The following is a 22165-nucleotide window of genomic DNA, read 5'->3' as shown; positions in this document are numbered from 1 at the left end:
TGGGGGCAGGGCGGGGGGAGCTGCCTGCACCAAATCCCAGGGACTCGGGCCAGCCCCACACGTGGCGACACCACTGTGCCCGGGCCGGTCACCCAGGGCCCCAACCGGTGACATGCCTGCTTTCAAGATGAGGAAACAGGCCCAGAGAAGCCACGTCCCGACCTCTGACTGGAGCAGGGTGAGGCCCACCCTGGCGCCCACCCGGGGCACCCGCGAGGCCCTCTTGGCCAAGATGCGTCAGCCGAGAACTTGTGCTAGGACCTTGGCCGCCGGTGGGCGGGCGGGAAGGAGGCCCCGTCCTGGCTGCCCAGCTCCCCCAGGGCCAGGCCTCTAATCCCAGCTTACAGGCAGCTGGCAGAGGCCACGGCACAGTCAGTCCTCCAACTATAAAAAACCACGTTTCGGAGGGAGTGGAGCCGGCGGCATTCCACCGGGCGTCTGCCGAGCTGCGCTCCGGGGAGCTGGAGGCCTGGGAGGGAGCATGGCCACCGCCCCGCCGCGTCCCCGGCTCCAGGTGCTCCTGCAGGGACACACGTCTCAGGGGCCTGCCTGAGCCTGGAGACCGAGGGACAAGGGCTCCCAGATCCAGTGTGGACCTCACCCCGACTCAGGCCCTGCTCCGCCCTGCGGCCCCCTCCCGGCCCCCAGCTCCCGAAGCGTGCCCTGACACCTCTCCGCGGGAGTGGCCAACCCCAGCCCACGACACCCCCACCCCTTGGCCACCTGTAACGCCCCTTCTCCTCTCCTGACCCCCGATCCCTGGCTGTTCACCTGGTGATCACTTCAGGGGACCCCACCTCTGAGGCGCACTCTGTCCAAACGACACTGTCACTCAGAAAGTTGGCGCCATCAACTGAGCCCCGTGGGATATTATTTTGCAGCATTTCCTGATAGAGTAAAAGTATCTACTAATTAAAATACCAGTTTTCTCTGCCCTTATTTTGAGAGAAAGAAGAAAAGTTCGGGAGTTCCTGCTGTGGTTCAGTGGTTAAGAACCCAACAGAGTGTCCGTGAGGATGTGGGTTCCACCCCTGGCCTCGCTCAGAGGGTTAAGGAACTGGCACTGCCATGAGCTGTGGTGTAGATGGCAAATGTGGCTCGGATCCTGTGTTGCCGGGACTGTGGTATAGACCTGCAGTTGCGGTTCCGACGCAACCCCTATGCCGGGAACGTGCACATGCCACAGGTGCGGCCCTGAAAAAGACAAAAAGATGAATGAAGCCTGTTCCTTCGAAATGAGGTTTGAAATGTTCCCTGACCACTTCAGACCCACTAAGAAGACGAAATTAAACACAAACTAAAACAAAACAGAAAACAACCAGTGCCGGCGAGGATGCGGAGAAAGCCGCGTCCTCCTCGCTGCAAGGGGGACGCCAAGGGCGGCAGCTCCTCAAACGATTAGACAGAACGACCGTCTGACCCGGCAGTTCTGCTTCCGAGAGAAGGAAAAGGAAGGTCTCCAAGACGCGGTCGCAGAGCCACGTTCGGAGCAGCAGGTTTTCACAAGAACTGAAACGTGGACGCAAGATCCAAGCTCGGTCGGCGGATGGACAGATAAACACGCGGCCCCTCCACACAGCACCTGATTCAGCCGACAGGGGCCGTCCTGACACGGGCCGCGACGTGGGTGAGCTCTGGGGACGCGGTGCCAAGGGAGAGAAGCCGGTCACAGAAGGACGGACCCTGCGTGAGTCCACGCGGTCCCTTCGCAGAAAGCAGAGGGTGGCCGTGGAGCGGGGCCGGAGCAGGGACCAGGGCTGAGGGCTTAATGGGAGATGGAGCCGCTCTGGCCGTGCGGGAGCCTCACTGCCACTGAACCACACGCTGAAAATGGTTTAAACGGTAGATCCTGTGTATTGTGTATTTTGCCCCAGTAAAACAAAACCAAAACCAAACCGCAAACACCGCCTCCAAGAAGCAGGTTCTGTCCCCCGCCCGGTGAGCCACCTCCCCGCCTCCAGCCCATCCTCTCATGGGCACCATCACCAACGGGCAGGGGCAGCCAGGCAGTGGAGGGCATCTGACATCCTCGAGGCGGCTCCCTCCAGGGGCGCGCCCCAACCCCTGGGACAAGGACCCCATGCACCGCTGGGGGCACCCCACACATCTTGAGCAGAGAGCAGGTGTCAGCCTCGGCCCTGGGCTCCATCCCTGAGCGGGCGCGGGCCTCAGCATCCATGACCCACCAACACCCCGCCCCTGCCGTCCGGCCAAAGCCATTCCTGGGTGACTTGCCTTCCTCTGGTGCTGCCCCCAGCCCCCCTGACAACGGCTGTACTGGGCCCACCTGCCCATGTGAGAGGCTCCCCAGGGCAGGCCTGGGATCTAGTCTTTTCTGCTTGCCAGCCCAGTTCTCAAAAACAGCGTCCTGAATGAGCCAGCAGCGGGGCGGGCCAGCCCCACCCCCACAGGCCCCCCAGGTCAGGTGCACAGCGAAGGAGAGCAGTGGCCTAGAGCCACCAGTGTCCTCCCACACCTGCTTTGGGACAGGGAGCTGAGGTGCCCACCAGGGGCCAGCGGTGGGGACTCAAACCCAGTCCCCACCCTTTCCTCACCCCCTGGGGCCACGCCACGCTGACTCAGAGGGGCAGGTGGGAAGGACATTGCTCAGAAGGGCCTCCACCACGGGGAGAATCTGCACGAGCACATGCACGCGCACACCCCCCCCCACACACACACCCCTCGCCAGCCCAGAGCCATCACGGAAGTGGGGGCTGCTCCCACCCGCCCAGCCTGTGCTCCCGTGTTAGGGGTCGAGGAGGAAACTGAGGTTCAGGGAGCCCGAGACGTGGCTGGGGTCTGGGGAGCCCGCCGACGGGTCTGCCGCGGTGAAGGGGCCCTCGCGCCCAAGGACCCGTGCTCTCGCATTTAGAGACATGCGAGGACGCTCGCGTGCCATCACGTCCAGACGGTCCCACGAGGCCCCTCTGCATGCCCCCAAGGAGGCCACTGGGCTGCTTTTCTGGGAGGGAACAGACTGAAGCCAAAGGCCCCCAGGAGGACGGCCAGCACCTGCTGAGAGCCGGAAGGTGTCTGGATGACCGTGCCAGGCAGAGTGGGGCCAGAGCTCAGTTCCACAACGCCCAGAAGGACAGAGCAGGCCAAGGCTGCGACAGTTCCGTGCCTCAGTTTCCCCGGCTGTGAAAGGGGAGGTGCACCTCTCGCGGAGGACCTAGAACCCCACTAGGTTTGGGGCCCTGCAGGGGGCTCTTGGGGTGACTACTGCCCCCATCCCATCGCTCCCTGGCCCCGTGCGACTGAGGCCTCTCTGGACACTCAGAGCGCCCAGAGTCATCCATGCACAGATGCCACAGTGGGCTACAAGGGGGCGACAGATTCCAGGCCCGGCTCCCGTCCCCAGAGTGGAGGCTTCGGGCAGAGGGCTGAAAGCGACCACGGACCTGTCGCACATGTGACCGGGGCCTAGACCCAAAGGGCAGACTTGATCTCCGAGTGTAAACCTGAACCAGTTCGAGACGGGGCCTCTGCACAGTGTGCAGCCCTGTCCGGGAGGCCTCCCCCCACCGCCCCCCTGCCCTCCTCTACCTCTCCCACCCCCACCCCCCGGGGAGCGGAGCCGCCCTCCTGGGACCTCGCCCCACCCGCCTGCCTTTCCATCACCGCCTCGTTAACATTCCCGAATCCTCAGGCCCCCCCACCCGCACAGCTGCTGCTCACTCGGCCTCCCCTCCCCCGGCTGGACCACATCCCAACCTCCTCGCCCCGGCCCCGCCTCCGCCCCATCAGCTCCTGGGGCCAGGGTGACCGCCTCACCACAGCGGGTGGCCCTGTCCTGCTACTCTGGGAACACAGCACAAGCTCTGGTCCAGCTTCCTGGGTCTCACCACCTGGCTTCCTCCTCCAGCCTCGCCTCTGCCACGCGCCTAACAGGGATCCCACACACCCGCCCCTGCTTAAGGTGCGTCTGCAGCATCTTTTCTCTTCCCCCCTTCCCCCCACCCCCCACCCTTCGGCTGGGCCAACTCCTATTCACCCTGCAGAGGCCCCACTGGGGCTCTCCTTCAGAGGCCCTCCCCTCGCCCCGAGGGCTCCAAATGTCTCCAGGCTCAGAGTCTTCCCAGCCCGGCCATGTGCTCCTGGCTCCAGCCCCTCACCCAGGGCTGGGCTCCTTCCCTTCTCCCCACATGCCGGGGTTCCAGACCAGGGCTTCAGCCGGCTCCAGTGGGACCGGCGTTTGGACCCAGAGCCCAAGAGGCACCGGAGGGCTTCTCAGAGCTGGTCCTCATACACAGCGGACGGCCTTCATCCTTGACTCACTTATTAAATCACTTCAAAATGCTCGCTGCGCCCCAAGGAGCTGCAGGGATGGCCAGGACCGCAAGGAGGGGGCGGGGAGCAGGCCCGGGGATGGGCCTGGGCTCTGCTCTCTGCCACCTGCTGAATCCCTCAGCACCCAGGGACGCTGAGCCCTGTGAACGCAGCCGGCTCACAGGGCTGTGGAAACGCCCTTGAAATGCCCTTGACAGGACCTGCCAACGTCAAGGGACCTTCTCTGGCCTAGAAACTCTATGCATCCTGAGGCCCCATTCAAATGCCCCTTGGGCCTCTCCAAAGCCCCCCTTGCTGAGGCTGCAGCTTCAGGCAGACCCTCCCTCCTGGCTCACGTTTCTTGGAGGGGCCCCTGAATCTCCGCCTCACCCCCACGGGCGTACCCTGCCCCCACCCCTAACCCTAAACACACACAAACCATCCCAGAGAACCTCAGACGTCCAGCCACCAAGCCCAACCCCGTGAGAATAATCTCCACAGGCTGCTGTCCACGCAGAGGCCACAGAGGACACGTCCGCCCAGTCACACAGAGCCCCCCCCACAAACACACCCCCGCCGGGTCCTGGTCACACCGGCCCCACCCCTCCCCCACCCCGTCCAGGGCCCTCCCCTGAGAGCCCCTCGAGTCTCAGGGTGGCCTCTGGAGAGTGGTCTGGGGCTGAGGGCCCGGGGGTGTGGATCCGGGGGGCCCGGCAGCCAGGCCAGGGCCTGTGGCAAGGAGAAGACGTCCATTCCTTACGTCCAGAACCTTCCAGGGCTTTCTGGGGACCTCGACCCACCCTCTGTCCCGATTAAACGTGCCCAGAGCCCACGGACTCACGATCTGAATTCTAGTCCCTGCACAGTTCAGGGGAGCCCTGCCACGGGCTGAAGGGCGGCCCCCCAAGAGAGGGTCACACTGTCATTGGGAAAAGGGTCTGTGCTGAAGAGCTCCGGTGAAAAATCTCGAGATGAGACCGCCTGGATTGTCCGGTGGCCTTAAAGCCGACCACTCGCGTCCCACAGAGACGCCGTGCGGAGATGGGGCAGAGACGGGAGCGACGCGGCCACAAGCCCAGGAACACCTGCGCCCCGGAGGAGCTGGAGCAGCAGGGAGGCCACCCCCACGCACGCCCCCGCCACGGAGGCGCGGCGCGGCCCACGTCTCGACTTTGGACAGAACCGTGAAGGAACCAGGGCGCGTTGTTCTAAGGCCCCAGTTTGGGACCCTTTGCCTCGGCGGCCCTGAGCCCAAAGTCACGCCTCTCCTTGGAGCCCAGCCAGCCGCCCTCGTCCAGGGATGGCCCAGGTTGAGCGGCCTGTGCTGACCACAGGCATGGGGTGTGCTCTTCCCGCCAGGGACCTGCAGCCAGTCTGGGACGGTCTAAAAACCAGCTTCCACCGGCTCAGCAGTGGCAAGCTCGGCCCTGGAGGAGGACGGAGCCCAGCAGGACCCGCTGCAGGGCAGGGGTCGGTTCAGGCTGCCCCGTGCCCTCTGCGCCGCCACATCCTCTGTACGTCGCTGACGGGGCAGGTTTGGCCAGGGGCCTTCCGACAGCTTGGAGAGGAGACAGGCGTTCCCAAGTGGGGCTCTCTGGGGCCAGAGCCCCCGAGGGACAGGGACCATCCAGCCTTGAGCTTGCAGGTGGAGGCAGGTCGGCTGGGCCAGCCCGGCTTCGTGGACGGAAGCTGAGGCCTCATGCAGAAGCTCAGGGCAGCCCTGTCGTGGTTCAAGCTGACTTCTGGGGATGGTTAGGGGCGAAAGACAGCACCTCCAGGTCACCCCCTCCCCTCGCGGGAGGCACATGATACCTGAAACTGCTGACAAGCGGAGAAGGAGCCCACAGGACTGACAGCTGGAATGTTCGACTCTGAAGCCTCAGAGGAAAGATACCCAGTGGCCCTGTCACAATTATGTCCAGCCCAATAAAACCTTCTCCAAGGAACAGGTCCCCCTGGCCCGCCCCGCACTCTCAGGACACATGCCAGCACCAACCCCAGGCCTGCACCCCGCTCCTTAAAGCAGCCACACCCATCCTGGCTGAGCCTCGGCGCCCGGAGGGCCTGCTCCCCGGAATTCCACGGTTCCCTTGAGGATGCCGGGCCCCCTCTCCTGGGGTGTCCAGAGCAGCTCCAGGGCCCAGGAGAGGACCTCAGAGGAAGGGCTGCCCAATGCCAGTGCACCATCCACACGAGGGAGGGGAACAAAGCCGGGCGGGAGTCCCCCCACTGCTGTCGCCGCTAACATACCAAAGACGAGGGGACTCTGGCTGATGTGCCCGTGGCCCCTCCGTGCCAGCCCAGAGCAGGCAGGCCTACAACTGTGCCCTGGCAGCTCTGGGGCCGCTGCGCCAAACCGCCCATCCCACCAGCCTGCGTACCCCTCTGCCACTCTGACCCTTCCTGCCTCTCTCTGCATCTCCAAACTCTTAACCCCAAGCCCAGGACCAGCAGGCCTGGGGGACATCAGTGGCTACAGGCGTCTTTCTGTCTCTGGCAGGAACGTGAACCTCAGCTGCTTGTCCCCCTCTTCGCTAAGCATCTTTACAGGTTATGTCTTGTCCCCTCAAGGCAGGGCCTCGAGGGCCGCCCGGCCAGGAGCCCAGGTCAGCCCATTTGTCTCAGGGGGCACAGGAGGCTGGCGCCCAGGCAATCACACCGTCAAGTCCCCTCCCTCTGCCCAGAGATCCAGGCAGGACCGAGGCCCGGGAACCCAGGGAACCCCCCCCACACCCCACCCTGGCCGTCCCGAGATGCGGGCCAGGCCCTGAAGTTAGCCCTGCCATCTGCGTCCTCGTGAGGCTGCGGATCGGGGGACTAAAGCCCCAGTGGGGTGGGAGTGGAGACGGGCCGCGGCCAGCTCAGGGCCTCACACAAGGCAGGGGCTGACGGCAGGAGCCCCAGGCTGAAGGGAGATGGGGGCGCACAGCGCTCAGCCCAGGGCTTGGTGCCCGCCCAGGCCGCACGCTCCAGCCCAGCACACGGACCGTGGCCGTCGAGGCCACCCACCAGGTCAGCAGGAGGTACTGGGCCAGCTGAGAGCCTGGGGCAAGCAGCGCGACAGGCACTGGAGACAGGAGAGAAGGGACTTCGCGACCCTCCCAGCTCCCCCGCAGCAGCTGATGTCCCCCTACTCAGAGAACAGCTGGCAGGGTGGCTGGCACACCTCCCACCCCCCACCCCGCCCCCGACGCTCCGCAGGGAGGGACTGCGCGCTTGTCCAGCCCTGCCCCCGCCACAGGCAGCTCCCTGCTCACCTGGCCTCAGACCCCTGCCCTCACTGCCGGGCCCTGGCATTCAGCCCGCACCTGTGACATCAGAGCCCAGGCGTGGGGGCTCAGGGCCACGGGAGCCGGGGTGTCCACTGAGGGGGTTCTTAGCCCATCCTCAATAAATGCGTCTATTCTTTTCTCCCCCATTAAACCTCACCTGAGCTGCTCTGATGCTCTGACGGGGACGAAGCCCCGTGATCTGCCATGTGAGGGCCCCTCCTCTCGGGCGCCAAGCCCCTCCCTCCAACAGGGAGGAGCGGAAGCAGCCGAGGGTCTGGGCTCCTGCCAGGGGCAGAGGGCTCTGGAGACGTAACCCTGCCGTGTTTCCGAGAGGCTGGCCCGTGAGCAGGGGTCTGCCCAGCAAGCGCAGGGGGCTGGGGCTGCCCGGGGGCCGGGTGCCCGCGGCCCAGGTACTTACAGTACCCACACCTGGTCCCGCCTTCAAAGATGAATCCGTTAGGCACAGCCCCGTAGCGCCGGAGGTCAGACAGCTTCCACTGGCCCACGACGGCTGGAGGGACGTCCCTGGCCACCACGAGGAGGTCATTGCAGAGGTGCAGCGTGGCGGGGCCGCTCTCCAGCTTGGTGCCTGGAGCTACCGTCACGTGGAACCTATGCACTGGGGGGCAGGGGTGAGAGGGCATCACTGGGGCAGAGGCGGGGGCCGGGAGGGCAGCGCCCAGTGTCAGCTCCGGAGGCCAGGCCTGCCCAGCCCCGCGGTCCCGCCCTCCCCTCTGCGGCTGCTCCCCGCGCAGCACCCAGCGCCGGGCGGCTGGGCTCACCTCTCCCATCCCGGGGACCAGCCCTCCCCTTCCTAACGAGACTGGGCGAGGCCTCGGGGGACCCGGAAAAGCTGCTGCTGAGTCTGCTGCCCAGGACTCCTGTTCACAGCAAAACCCCCGCTCAGGGCCGCAGGTGCGGCCCCATTTCACAGATGGGGAAACAGAGGCCCAGACTCCAGTCAGTTCGTGGAGAGTCTAGGGCCTGCCTCACAGCCCAGCCTGGCCCCAGGGACACTCAGGAAACCACAGCCCCATCCCTGCTCCAGGGAGGGGTTCTGGGCACCTGCTCCTCAAGATCTCACCCCGCCTCAGCTCAACCTCTGCCCCTGAAGCCCCTCAGGAGGACGGACTAAGCCTGTGCCCACCAGCCTCACCTCCGACCCAAGCCAGGGGGGCCTGGTGCCAACCACCTCCTCCCTGAGCCCTGCCTGAGCCCCCGCAGTGGGGGCGTCCAGGGCTTCTGGGCCAAGAAGTCCTGAGGTCCTGGCCTTGATCCAAGCCAGCTGGGTGTCAGGACCCCATCCCAGCACCCTGGCGACTTCTATCAAGGGGCCCTGCTGGGGGCCTCTGTGCAAGGCCCCCCACCTGCCCTGAGCAGAAAAGGAGCTGCGCACAGAGCCAGGCTGAGCTGGCGGGAAGCCCCAACCAGGGAACGTTCTGGGACAGCGCAGCTCTTTCCTTCTGCCCCTCGCCCTCTCACTGAGCTGTCCACATGTCCCCTGCACTAGGTGCCTGGTCTGGGGGCTCCAGGAGGAGGGAGGGGCTGCCCCGCAAGCCTGGGACGAGGTAAGCGAGGCCCTCAGGGCACAAAAGTGATGTTTCACTGACCAGTTAAACGATAAAAACTAAGGCTCAAGTCCACGGTGGCTGAAGCACCAAATGTTTAAAAGACCAGGCTGGTCAGAGTGTGGCGCCAGGGCAGGTGACACGGAGGCAAGTCTCAGGGTGGCTGGGAGCCCATCTCCGCTTCAAATTCTGACATTTTGTTCATCGTGGGCTTTTGCCTTTAATTTTGCATGTTTTAAACACTGTTAAAATATCACGGCTCTTGGAGTTCCCATTGTGGCGCAGTGGTTAACGAATCCGACTAGGAACCATGGGGTTGCGGGTTCAACCCCTGGCCTTGTTCAGCGGGTTAAGGATCCGGCATTGCCGTGAGCTGTGGTGTAGGTCACAGTCGCGGCTCGGATCCCGTGTTGCTCTGGCTGTGGTGTAGGCCGGCAGCTACAGCTCCAATGAGACCCTAGCCTGGGAACCTCCATGTGCCACAGGAGCGGCCCAAGAAATGGCAAAAAAACAAACAAAAAAAAATCACGGCTCTTGATGGCACAGCCGGTGAGCAGCAGGGCTGATAGGCAGGGTCCTTCCCCTCTGCCTTTTCCGGAACAAGCCTTCCAACACACACACACACACAAACACACGTGCACACGTAATGCACGTGCACACACGCGCCTTGTGGGAGATACAGGGGAAAGAGCCTCAGCTCCAGGCTTGGCAGCCAGGCGAGCGAGCGAGAGCAGCACTTTGCTGGGCCACTCTGCTTAGCCGGCCGCCCGCTTGGGCTAAAGGCTCTAGCACTGGTGAACGGGGTCAAGTCGGGGAGCTGGAGAGGGGCCCCCATCCCTCCCTCACCTCTGCTGAGCACCCCCGGGGCGGAAGGCGCTCCGCGGACACTGGGCGCTAGGTCGCGTCCCGGCTCTGCCGTGCGTCGTGAGGCCCCACGGACCCTTCGGGACGCAGGCTGTCCCCTGGGCCGCCTGCCCAGCGTCACTCACCCTCGCCGAGCGCGTAGCGGATCCGGGCGTCCCAGGCGCACATGGCCTCCCGGCTGTCGAAGCCCAGCATGACGGCCTGCGACAGGCAGACGATGGCCAGCGTGTGGGCCAGGCCCTCGTAGGCCAGGCCGGGCTCCAGGCCGCAGATGTCCTCCAGCGTCAGGCTGCTGCGCTCCCGGAGCCCCCTGGCTCGCTCCGACCTGTCCTTGTAGGCCAGCATCAGCAGGCAGTCTGGGGGGCACGAGAGGGGCCGTGGCTCTAGGAGGCACGCTCCTAGGGAGGTATAGCCAAGAGCAGGATCCGCAAGCCTTTCTGCAGCCAGAGAGGAACTTGCTTGGGCTGCACGAGCTACGCGGCTTCTGTTCCGGCTGCTTAACTTGCAAGCAGCCAGAGACCACAGATGAGTACGTGGCTGGGTTCCAATAAAACTTTATTCAGAAACGAGCTGTGGGCCAGATTTGGCTCAGGGCCCCGGCTGGCCGTCTAGCGTCAAGTTTGCCGCAAGAGGCACCAGGCCGCCCCCAGCTCCTGATGCCTCCCGCTGCCAAGGAGGTCCTGCCCCCCTGAACACCTGCGCTCGCAAGGCTGCTTGGGGGCCTGCAAGCAAAAGCCAGCATCTGTCCCGAGACCCTTTTCCCCGGTCCTGACCAATCTTGGTGGATCCTGGCTCTATCGGCAATGCAGGAGATCTGAGCATCAGCGCGTGCCCTCGCCCAGCTGCAGTGGGGTGAAGGGGAGCCCCCCAAAAGACATGCCCACGTCCTGACCCCCAGGACCTGCAAACATGACCGTATTTGGAGAAAGGGCCTTTGCAGAGGTGACCGAGTGGAGGAGCTCAGTGAGTCACCCTGGATTATCTGCTTGGTCCCGAAACCTGAGGCCGAGTGTCCTTGTGCGAAGCAGCAGGAGACACAGACACACAGAGGAGAGGCCACGAGAAGACGGGTCACAGGGGCCACGCGCCCACCAGCCAGCCCAGGAGGCCGGGCCGCCAGGAGCCAGAGGAGGCGGGGAGAATGCTCCCTGGCGCCCTGAGCCCGCGACTGCAGCCCTGCCACCCCCTTGACTTTGGATCAGCCTCCAGGAGTGTGAGGGGCTGGGGTGTGAAGCCCCCAGTGTTTTGTAACTTGTTACAGCAGCCCCAGGAAGCTGCAACACCACCCCCGTCCCTGATTTCATTTTATTTATTTATTTTTTTGCTTTCTTAGGGCCGGACCTGCAGCATATGGAGGTTCCCAGGCTAGGGGTCGAATCGGAGCTGTAGCCGCCGGCCTATACCACAGCCACAGCAACACCAGAGCTGAGCCGCATCTGCGACCCACACCACAGCTGGCGGCAACGCCGGATCCTTAACCCACTGAGCAGGGCCAGGGATCGAACCTGCACCCTCACAGTTCCTAGTCGGATTCGTTTCCGCTGCACCGCGATGGGAACTCCTGAATTCATTTTAAATGTGAACAGAACGGGATAAGGGACACGGGCTGTGCCACCTGCTCCCACCTTCTGCCCGGGGGAAGCTGCCCAGAGTCACAGCCCCTCACGGTCACGGCTCCCCATGAGGGGAACACGGCTTCCGGGAAGGGCTGGGTTGGGTGCAGCAAGCGTGGGGCCGGGTGACAGCAGCTGCTCCAACCCCTCTCCCCACCCCATCACCCTGGGCCATAACTTGGTCCTATTTTTAAAGTCTATGGGGAGTGCGGTTTAGCCCAAAGCTGCTGCAGTTACAGGCTCCGGGGGAGTTTCTCAGGGGAGCTGAGACAAAGCAGGTGATACCTGGACGGAGCGCCAGTCTGCCATCCCTGGGAGCAGTGACATGGCTGGCCCTTCCTGACAGAGAGCCTGCCCCAGCTGGCCAGCCCCACAAGGACCCAGGCCGGGAGGGAGCCCAGCAAGACTGGTCACCGGGGGAGGTCTCCCGGTCAGGGGCCGAGGAAGCACCCCCGGCCTTCCGGCCCCACTCGCGGGGCGCCCACGCTAATGGCCTCTTCCTCTCTCCATTGGGGGCATGAGGGACCCACTCACGGCAGCACCCCAACAGCTGAAGTGCTGGCCGGGAGGGGCACGGCCAGGCTGCAGGTCCAGGGGCTCTGACTCCAGGGCAGGAGGCCGCCCACCGGGCTGGAGGGCCGTCTGGGCCCCGGGGGGCTGGGGGTGGAGGGCATGGGGTCATCGTGGTGAAAGGAGGCATGGATGGGACCATGACACGAGTGGCAAAGACTAAACCAGAGCAGCGAGGACCAAGGGGTGCACAGGCCCACACCTGCGCACACGCTCGATCACGTGCGTGCACACACACTCCGCAGCACTGTGCTGGGGGTGGGGGGGTTGGGGCTGGCTGACCGGGTTCAAGCCCCATGTCCGTGACTGCAAACCCACACTCAGCTCTTCCATCTGAGAAAGGGACCCTGCCCCCCTGCTAACACAGCCCCAGCCTGGCACAGAGGCCCTTGGCAGATGCGACATGCCAGTGAGAGCCGAGTGGGATAAGCAGGGACCTCGGCCTGGGGTCTGGGACAGTTCCCGTCACCATTAAACACCAGGAGAGGGTGGGGCTGGACCACGCATGCCCGCTCTGGGGTCGGCCCATCGCTACCGTCTAGCAACTTCCTCCCTGCCCCCCCAAAAGAGTGGCTGAAAGACCCCGCTGGGTCCCCAGCCTGCAACCCTCAGCCCAGTTCCTTCCACGCCTGAGCAGCCCAGCGACGCAGGGGACAAAGCCCCACTCCAACGAAGCTGACACCCAAGAGAGGGGACAGTCACATGCTGACCAAAGCCGATGAAGAAGGAAACTGAGGAAGTGCTGCTGGGGGCATCTGACGACAGCAGCTGTTGTGGGTCACCGAGGTCAGAGACCTCCCAGAGGGACAGTGGACTCGCCAGCGATGTAAAGGAGGCAGCCTGGCAGCACCTCAGGGAACAACGTTGCGCTAGAGGGAACAGCCAGTGCAGAAGCCCCCCGTGGGCAGGGCCAGCGCGAGGGGGAGGGGAGGAGTGGGCCGAGGCACAGGCGGGTCCAGCCAAGTGGTCCCCTGAGCCACACGGAGGACACCCCGGCACACCTGGGGGCCCCAAGAGCTGTAAGCAAAGACGGCCAGCCTGGCTGCAGGTGGCACAGGGTGACGGCAAAGCTCCAGGCTCCTACATCTGTCCAGGCGGGAGGAGCTGCGGGCCGAGGCCCGCAGAGGAACGAGCCCCAGGCTGCTGTTACCCTGGTGACAGAGGCAGCGCCAAGTCGCAGGACCTCTGGGTGGGAGATGCGGGCAGGCGAGGGGAGGAAGGAGAGGTGATGCTGCTGGGGGGAGGGGCTGCCTGGGGAGGGACGTGGGGGCGGGGCGAGGGGCAGGGTTGCGGGTCTGTCCTGGACACGTGTGCCTAGGGGGCCCGTCGGACACCAGGCGGCATGCACGCAGGCAGCTGGACACGCACAGCAGAGGATGTAAAAATAACTGTGGAGTCATGGGCTCTCAGAGGCGTTTACAGCCCGGGGCTGAGCGCCTGGGGCGGGCGGCTGGGAAGAGGCAGAGCTCCGGGCCTCGTGGGGGGTGGGGAGCCGGCCGAGGGGATGGGAGCCCAGAGAGGAGGAGGAGGCGAACACCCACCCAGGCGCCACAGCCGGAGGAGTCGCTGCTGGTTTTAGCCCTGGGAAGTCACGGTGACCTTGAGGCAGCGCCTTTAGCAGAGCCGTGGGGCAGAAGCCTGGGGGCGGCCAGGAGTGCTGGGGACGGGGCCCGCTGACCAGGCCCAGGCCAAAGCCAGAGGGATGCTGCTGACCCGCAAGCCCAGGCCCGTTCCTGATCCGATTCAGAGAGAAAGCAGCTTCACCCCGTGTGCGGCAGGCTGCCCTGAGTGCACAAGCATCAGCGGGGGCAGACGGTGCCCTGGACCCACTGCCCGCCCACCACCTTCCGCAGGGACTGTCTTGAGCCCAACTCGGACTTGTCCGGGTCACAGCTGCTCTGAGCTGAGGTGGGACCTGGGCCCAGGTGCTCCAACTTGCAGTCCGGAAACAGGGGCTGCAGGAAGCCCTCTTGTCCAGGCCTCCATGGGGGTCGGGGCCCGGCCACCACCCAGCCCCTGACCTTCAGCTTCCTGCTCAGCCCAGGACTGAGATGTCACTTTCATTCCCTGGGGACACAGACGATCCAAGGCCAAGAGGTGGGGCCCAAAAAGGGACTCTCCCTGTCACTGCCAATGGCTACCCCCATCCTTCTGCCACCCGCCCACCTTAGCAGAGATGCCACTGCCTGGGAAGGAGGCGAGTGCAGTCTGATGGCACAGTCTGGGGCACATGCCCAAGTCCCCCATTCCCGGGCGAGTTCACAGGGCCCGGGGTTGCCCAGAGTGGCTGGGCTCATGGCACTGTACCTGGCAAGTCCCGGCCCCTGCCAGCTGGTGAAGGGGTGATGCTGAGCTGAGGACCTGCCCTCCAGGAGCTCAGCACCAGGACAGAAGGCAGGGATGGGAGGGGCACGAATGCCTCACCAGCGGTGGCAGGAGCAGCCATGAACGCCCAGCTGGCCAAGGGGCAGCAGCGGGCTGGGGGCAGGCGGCAGCACCCAGCCATTTGTGGGCCAGACCCCTTGGGCCTCTGAGTGTCAGCCCCCTGCCTATAATGACCCCAAAGGCCCTGCCAGCTCCAGGACTCGGGGTCCCTCCTGGTGGCTCGTCTGGGCTGCAGAAAGCCCTGGCTGCCTGCCCCGGAAGTGGTGAAGCAGGGCCCCTCCAGACGCCCCACCCGGGAGCCGTCCCCTCCGCAGGCCAGCCACGTGCGCCCTCTGTCCCGCCTTCCGAAGCCTCCCCCGGCGGCGGAGGAGGACAGAGGTTGCCAAGGGTCACAGGGGTGACCTCGCCGGGGACCCAGCCCAAGAAGGGACCCAGACACGAAGTCTCTGGCCAGGACGAGGTCAAAACCCCCAGGGGCTCGTTATCCCTGCCTCTCATACGGTCCCTTCTTCCAATAAAAGATTCTCCTTCCTTGCGCGCGCTCGCTAACCTTCATCAGGAGCAAGAGGTCCTGGTGATGAAACAGGAGAAGAGGGACAAGGGACGGGCCTCCAGGCTCCCGCCCGCCCGCAGCCGCCGACCCCGTGGCCACCCCTTGCGGGCCCTTCTGGGAAGGAAATGGCAATTGCTAAGGGCAAGGATGCCGGGTTTTTCCAGACAGGAAGCCGGGGCGGCCCCTCCTCTGCCCTTCACAGGCTCTCTCCGTGCCGCACCCAGCAGGGGGGGAGTCCTACCTGCGGGGACCTGCCCCCCACACCGAGGGAGCCGGTCTTCAGGACGGGGTGCCAGGCAGCTGCACCCCTCACAGCCCAGGCCCCCATGTGCTGGAGAGGGTGGCTCATAGCTAAGGTCCAGGGAGGGAGATCGAGGGGTGTCAGAAGCCTCTGACCCCACGGGGAGCCACAGCGGCCACCTTGGGGCAGAGAGAGAGGGAGGCTGGTGAGAGCAGGGCAGCACGGCGCCCGGGCTCGGCTTTGGCTCTGCCCTGGGCCAAGCGCCTCTAAGAAGGTGGCTGTGATCCCTGCGCAGCGGAAGGGCTGTGGGGCGCTGCTAAAACAGCCGAGATGCTGGGGACCGGGTGTGCGACGCAGGGCTCAGAGTGGACCTCACCGTGCAGGGGCCACATGGACCTTCCTCTCTCTAATCCCCTCCCTCCTGGTCCCTGGCCTGGGCAAGGTCCTGCCTGGTGTGCCTTCCCTTCTCTCCGCCGACCTGCCCTCCAGTCCAGCCCTAGCGCCCCCAGCTCCCCTTTGCCCCCGCTCCTGGCGCTCTATCGCTGGGCTGCCCGCAGCAAGACCCGGCAAAGGCTCGTATGACCCCAAATCCACCTACAGACTCAGACTCTAAGGCGCCGAGGACCCTCCGCAAGCTCGTCCCAGTGCAGGATGGGCCCCGCTCCACAGGGGTCCTCCAGGGCCGGCCAGAGCGCCCCTCCCCACTAGATCTCTCGGATACCACATAAAATCCACCACCAGGGCCTGTGAACCACTCCCCACCCCTACCAAGAGGGAGGAAGCCCACTCCCCGCTGCGCTTCAGGCGGGCACCTGCCCCCGAGCCCTGCACAGGCCCCTGTGCACCACCAGCCCAGGGAGCAGCCCCCAACCAGCAGCCACCACGGCCTCCGGCCCCAGCCGGCGACAGCCTCTTCCATCAGCACGGGCGCTTGCCCCCAGACGCCACCCTCAGCCCGGCCAGGGCCTCAACCCCCTGCTTCCCCCGGGCCCCTCTGTCGCCCCAGCCCCTAGCTCTCCTCCACCAGACCTCCCGGGAGCTCTCCAAGACTAGGACGCCGACGGCACCAGGCAGAGGGTCTCGGCGTGAAAGACTGACCGGCCGAATGAAGGGGACCGGGAGCCCAGGCGCCCCTGGAGGGGAATCAGGCCCGGGCAGGAGGTGAGTGTGGTCCCAGCCCCAAGCAGGCCCTTGGACCAGCCGCACCAGCTCCCAGAGGAGTCTCAGCAGAAGGGCTGGAGGAGGGGGCTGGGAGGGGCAAAGAGAGGGCGCCCCCCACTCCCTCCCTGGGAAATGACGGCCACCTCAGGCGTCCTGACGGACAGAAGGTTCTCTGGCAGCCCCGCGCGCATGAGGCAGCGGCACGCTCACCCCCGGCATCCACACAGACCCCTGGGCCCTGGGCCGGCTCCAGGGCACCTGTCTCTGGAAACAGCTGCAGCGCACAGCTCGAGCCTCCCGACTGCGCCCACTTCACTGGCTGAGGCTGAAGATGCCCAGCTCCGGGGCTGGCTCCCTGCTGGCCTCCTCCAATCTGGGGCTGCTGGCTCTGGTGGGGGAGCTGGGGACGGATCCCACACACACACACACTCGGATCAGCACTGCCTGGAACACCCATCCGGATTGGGGTGCGGCGACCCAACTCAATCGCGCTGGGGCAGAACTTTCTGGGATGCTCCCTGCTGTGTGATGGGGGAGGGGACCCGAACGGGCTGCTGCCCTTTAGCCCCTAGGGACCCCGCGGGCCGCCCGCGGACCTCTCTGGGCCCCCATCTGCCCTTTTGCAAAGGGGGCCCTGCCCGGGGCCTGGGGTCTGAGATGACAGCTCCGCGGGGCCGGGTGGGGGCGCGGCGGGGTCCCGCGTCCCGGCGTCCCCGGCCGCCGCAGGCCGAGGCCGGCGCGCTCTCCGGTTACAGCCCTCGGCCCCGGCGCCGCCGGCTATTTCGGGCGAGCTGGCCGCGCTCCGGGCCGGCCTGGGGGCCGGAGGCCGCCGGCGCCCGCACCCCGCGCCCCGCGCCCGCGCCCCGCGCCCCGCGCCCGCTCACCTGCCACCGGCGACGGCTTGCGCAGCACCAGCCACCTACTCTTCCACTGCGGGGACAGAGGGAGCGTGAGCGGCCGCCCGCGCCCCGCGCCCGCCCCCGCCCGCCGCGCGCCCCGACCTTCTTGCCGTCCCGCAGCTTGACCTGGCCCTCCACCAGCGCCGCCTCGGTCATCTTCTGTCATGGTTCCCGCGCGCCCGCCGCGCCTCTCCCCGCCGCCCCGCGGTCGCCCAGCCCAGGGTCACTTTCAAAATAGCTCCGGGAGGGCCCTGCGCCGGCCGGCGGCGCGGGCGGGGCGGCGCGCGGGCGGGGCCCGAGGTGCGCGCCCGGCGGCCCTTCCCCACCCCGCGCCCCGCCCCGGCGCCCGCCGCGGCACCTGCGGCCACCTGAGCGCCCCGCGGGCCCCGCGCGCTGCCCTCGCGCTCCGGGCGTCCGGCGCGCGCGCGCCGCTCACCCCGGAGCGGGGCGGGGGCGGGGGCTCCCATCCAAAAGCGAAGGAGCGCCTCCGAGCCACCGTGTTCCCCCGTGTTCCCCCGTTTTCAAGTGTGTCTTCGACCAGGCTGGCTTGACCCTCTGGCATTTGTCCGCCTGCCCACCCCCACCCCCAGCTGTCCCCAGGCACCACTGACCACAGACTGACGTGGGTTGCCCAGGGCCAGGTCACTCCCCTACCCCCGCCAGCCCTCCAGCCTGTCCTCTGCTCCTTCCAGACCACCCCCGCTTCCCAGGCCAGCTGGTGGAAGGGCCTCCTTCCCGGCCCTCGGCAGCAGGACCCCCAGTGCAGGTTACTGCCGAGTGGTGGATGGGACCACAGTGCCGGGTCCGCGTGTCTGGGGGGCCTCTGGGGAGGATGACACAGAGGACCTGTGCAGCTCTGTGACATCCCCCCCAACCCCCTTAGCCTCTGGGGAGCTCTGAGCTCCTGCACTTCCCTCCTCCCGCCTGTAGCTCCAGGTTCTTTTGGAGCCCAAGGGGTCGGGCGCCTGGCAGCTCTACCTCTCGGAGTCAGCCCCCCTCTCTAAGATGACCTGGGACACTCAGGCCCCCAGGAGCACCCAACAAGGTGAGGGCCCAGCTCCCCAGAAGAGCGAGGAGAAGAAAGCGCGCGCGCGCACACACACACACACACCCACCCCCACACCCCGGTCCCTAAGGGAGCTGCTGTTCTGGCTGGGAGGAGAAGGACGGGCTGAGGGGTGTCCTGTTGCCCTGAAACCCTCACGGGCTGGAAGCCTGACCACTGGAGGCACGTGTGTGTCTCTACCCCGCCCAGGCCTGGCCTCTCGGGGAGGAGGAACTAACGCTCAGAGCTGTGGGTTCCTGGAGGACTGACCACAGCCCACGGTGGCTGAGCTGGGAGCGGCGGCTCAGGGGCCGGGAGTGGGGGGGGGTAGGCAGGGCCACCGTCTCTGGATATGCCCCTAGCCCCTGTCCCTGAGGATCTGAGAGGGCAGGTTCCCCGTGGGTGGCAGGCTTGGTTCTGATGCCCTGGGGATGTCTCTGCGGAGAGCAACGTCACATCAGGCCCAGGAAGCAGCCCTGCGTCTCTTGTGTCCCTTTCTCCCCCTCCCCAGCGTCACCTGTGCAGACACAAGCCGCCTTCTGTGGAGCAGTTGCCCAGCTACAGAGCCCCGTTCCTGTCCCCCACACATCGCAGGCCCCCAGGGGCTGGCCAGGACAGCCGGCAGGGAGCCGGATGGCGCCGGGGGCTATAGCCACCAACACATCCGCCGCCCCGGGCGCCTGGCACTTGGTCATCGCTGCGGGGAGGGGCAGTGCCCTGCTGCATTCCTGAGCGCTGGCCGCGACCCAGGCTCCTGCCACGCCTGGCAGCTGCACCTGCTCCCGCCCTGGCCCCAGAAAATGTGGGCTGTGTAGGGACAGACGGCTCCCCGCCCCCTCCGCACCCGCCCGAATGGAAGGATGGTCTTCCTGCCGGGCTCCCACTCCCAGACCGTGGGTGGGCTCGGGGCCTCTCTCTCCTGAGTTCCTGATGTGTGTTCCCGCCCCCCATTCACGACGAAGCCCAACCCCCAGTGAGATGATTTAAGAGGCAGAGCCTTTGGGGGGGGGATCAGGTCACAGGGTGGAGTCCCCGCGACTGGCTCAGCATCCTTAGAAGAAGGGTCTTTCTCCCCACCACTGAGGACACAGCAAGCGGACAGCCCTGTGCACATCTGCAAGCGGGACCTCAGCAGAACCTGACCAGGCTGGCCCCCGCTCTGATCCCAGAGCTGGGGAAACACATCCGTCGAGCCTCACAGTGTGAGCGGACCAAGACGGTGTCCCCAGCTGTTGCAGGCAGAGTTGCTGGTTGCAGGTGGCAGAAGCGGACTCTGGACACGGAAGCAGGAGGTACTCTGCTGGCAGGATGTCAGGCGTCTGGGAGAAGCCAGGCGAGGCTGGAGATCCAGCGGGAGCTGCAGGAGGCGGGCCAGCGGGGTTGCTGTGCAGCCCCAGCTCTTTAGAAGGTACCAGACCTGGGGGCGGTCCCGGACCCACCCAGAGGGAGACGATCCCCCTTGGGTAAGGGATCTGGGTGGGCTCCTGTGCCGGGGGCCGTAACAACGCTCACGGGCTGGGGGCTCAAACAGCAGGGACCGACTGTCTCGCCACTCTGGAGGGCAGAAGTCGGAGGTCACGATGCTGGCAGGGCTGGGCCCTTGCAGGGGTTGTGAGGACCTGCCCCAGGTCTCTGTGCCCTGTCTGTGGCCGCCGAGCCGTCTCCCCGCCGCCGCCACCCCCCCCGCCCCCCATGACTCTTCGTATCACCTTCCTTCTTCTTCTTCTTCTTCTTTTTTTTTTTTTTTTTGTTGTTGTTCTTTTGTCTTTTTTTTAGGGCCACACCCATGGCACATGGAGGTTCCCAGGCTAGGGGTCTAATCGGAGCTACACCACAGTCATAGCAACGCCAGATCCGAGCCGCGTCTGCGACCTACACCACAGCTCATGGCGACACCGGATCCTTAACCCACGGAGCAGAGCCAGGGATGGAACCCACAACCTCATGGCTCCTCGTCAGATTCGTGTCCACTGCGCCACGACGGGAACTCCCGCATCACCTCCCTCTGTGCGAGTCTGCAGCAGCCACACTGGGGCAGGACCCAGCCCGGCGGCCTTGTCTGGACTTGACCCCCTCTTTAAAGACCCTCTTTCCAAATCGGGTCACGTTCTGAGGTCCCAGGGGTTGGGGCTCCAACATATGAGTCGGCAGGGGGGCGATCCAACCCGTAACACTGCGGCGACCCCCGGAAGAGGGAGCCAGGGAAACCAGCACCCCAGCCTCGCTGTCTCTCCTCTGACCTCCCACAGTCCTGCTTAAAGCCCAAGGGCACGGGAGCCCGTCGCCACAGCCCATCCAGGTCAGCCTGTGGGGCGCAGGGCGAGGTGCCGGCTAATCCAGAGAAGCAGGCAGAAGGAAGGCAGCTCGCACCTGCCAGCACGGCTCACTGCAGGAACGCAAGGCTGGCTTGACGGGAGCCGACCTCACACACGCGTCACCTCTCTAACTGAGCTACACTCCACAGCCGCTGGGGAGCCCGGGTCAGGCAAGGTTGCAGCAGGACTAGAGGCCCCCCATTCACCAGTGGGAGCTACTCTGCCCTCCGTGCTCCTGGGGCCCCAAACTCTGCCGCCAGGCCCGGCCTCTGCTTCACGGCTCCCGGCCCCACCCTGGCACTTGGGACAACGGGCACCCACACTGCTGCCCTCCCAGGGCCCGTCTCTCTCCCTCCCGCTCTGCAGGGGGCAGTGTGTGTCCCTGGTGACTTGTCTGATCCTGTCACGCTGATCCTGCTCCCCGACCATCCCCGGCTCTGACCTCCCCTGAAGCTAGGGTTGCAAAGCCGCTAGAGAAGGGGGCCCTGGGGCGACTCTTCCTCACCTGATAAGGGGTCAGACAGAGGGCAAGCCAGCGTTGGCAGGTGGCTCTCCGCTGGATTTCCCGTTACTTGCAGGAGGCCCAGGTCTCCTTGGCCCAGCCACCCGGCCGGGTCTGCTGAGAGCTGCGGGGTCTGTGCCCGTGCGCGCGTGATGATGGAGAGTGACTGGGAAGAGACCTGAGGGACAGGCCTCCAGAGGCTGAGGGAGGGAGGGGCAGCCGTGGGAGCAAACGCCCTGGTCAGCTTCACGGAAGCAAGGAAGCCAGACTGGCCCGAGCACAATTTGGGGGCCGGGCGGGCAGGGCAGAAGTGGGGCCGGGGGCAGTGGAGCCAGACAGCACAGGGACTGGGGAGTCCCAAGGCAGGTGGGGGCAGTGACATGGAGGCAGTCCTGGCCTGTCACCCAGGAGAGGGCGGGGCTGCGGGGATGACAGGAGAGGGGAGCAGAGGCTGTGGGGAGGACGACCCCCCGCTTGGGGCTGCCCCGGGTTGGGGGGACTGGGTCTGGATGCGCTCAACACTGCCCCCTCCCGACCCTCACTGAGACCCAGACTCCCAGCTGCCCAAGGCATCCAGCACTGGGCACCTCTGCCCCGTCCACACACACCCAGGCCTACTTTCCGGACTACAAATGTCATCACTCCCCACTCTGCTGGCCCATCAGGGACCCTTGGGACACCCCCAGCCCCTCAGTCCCCCAGGGCCTCAGCCACACTTCTTCACTTTGATTTGTAAGTCACTACCAGTCGCCTGCCTCAGGACCTTTGCACGTGCTATTCCTTCCTGCCTGGGATTCTAGGCTCTTTGGCATCTCAGACTCCTCCTCCACTGTGTCCTGCCCACCTGGTGCAGCCCACTACCCTTGGCAGACCCTGGCATTTGGGCCCATCCATTCCCTGGTTTCCTT

At 65.7% G+C, this 22165-nt stretch overlaps 1 protein-coding gene across 6 annotated transcripts in view; it reads right to left on the bottom strand.

Moving 5' to 3' along the window:
- DOK7 (docking protein 7) overlaps nt 1-17688 on the bottom strand; it is a 29377-nt gene extending 11689 nt beyond the window's left edge. For 2 of the 6 annotated variants that reach the window (XM_021100944.2, XM_084971359.1), the window contains exons 1-4: nt 17498-17686; nt 17381-17426; nt 10099-10329; nt 7960-8160 (exon numbers count right to left, since the gene is read on the bottom strand). In XM_021100944.2, coding sequence (XP_020956603.2) covers nt 7960-8160; nt 10099-10329; nt 17381-17426; nt 17498-17551 — 532 coding nt within the window. In that variant the 5' untranslated portion in view covers nt 17552-17686. Of the gene's footprint in view, nt 1-7959; nt 8161-10098; nt 10330-17380; nt 17427-17497 lie in introns of all 6 variants that reach the window. The other 4 variants (XM_084971358.1, XM_021100945.2, XM_084971360.1 and 1 more) reach the window with 4 other exon arrangements.
- Between the last annotated feature and the right edge of the window lie 4477 nt (nt 17689-22165).

The sequence above is a fragment of the Sus scrofa genome, chromosome 8 (genome assembly GCF_054392235.1).
Source record: "Sus scrofa isolate SSC_HxYL_T2T_F1_AM1 chromosome 8, Sscrofa_HxYL_maternal_Yorkshire_Landrace_v2.0, whole genome shotgun sequence".
In the NCBI taxonomy this organism is placed as follows: Eukaryota; Metazoa; Chordata; class Mammalia; order Artiodactyla; family Suidae; genus Sus; species Sus scrofa.
Note: the sequence above shows the minus strand (reverse complement) of the source record. Positions and strands in the feature narration are given on the sequence as shown.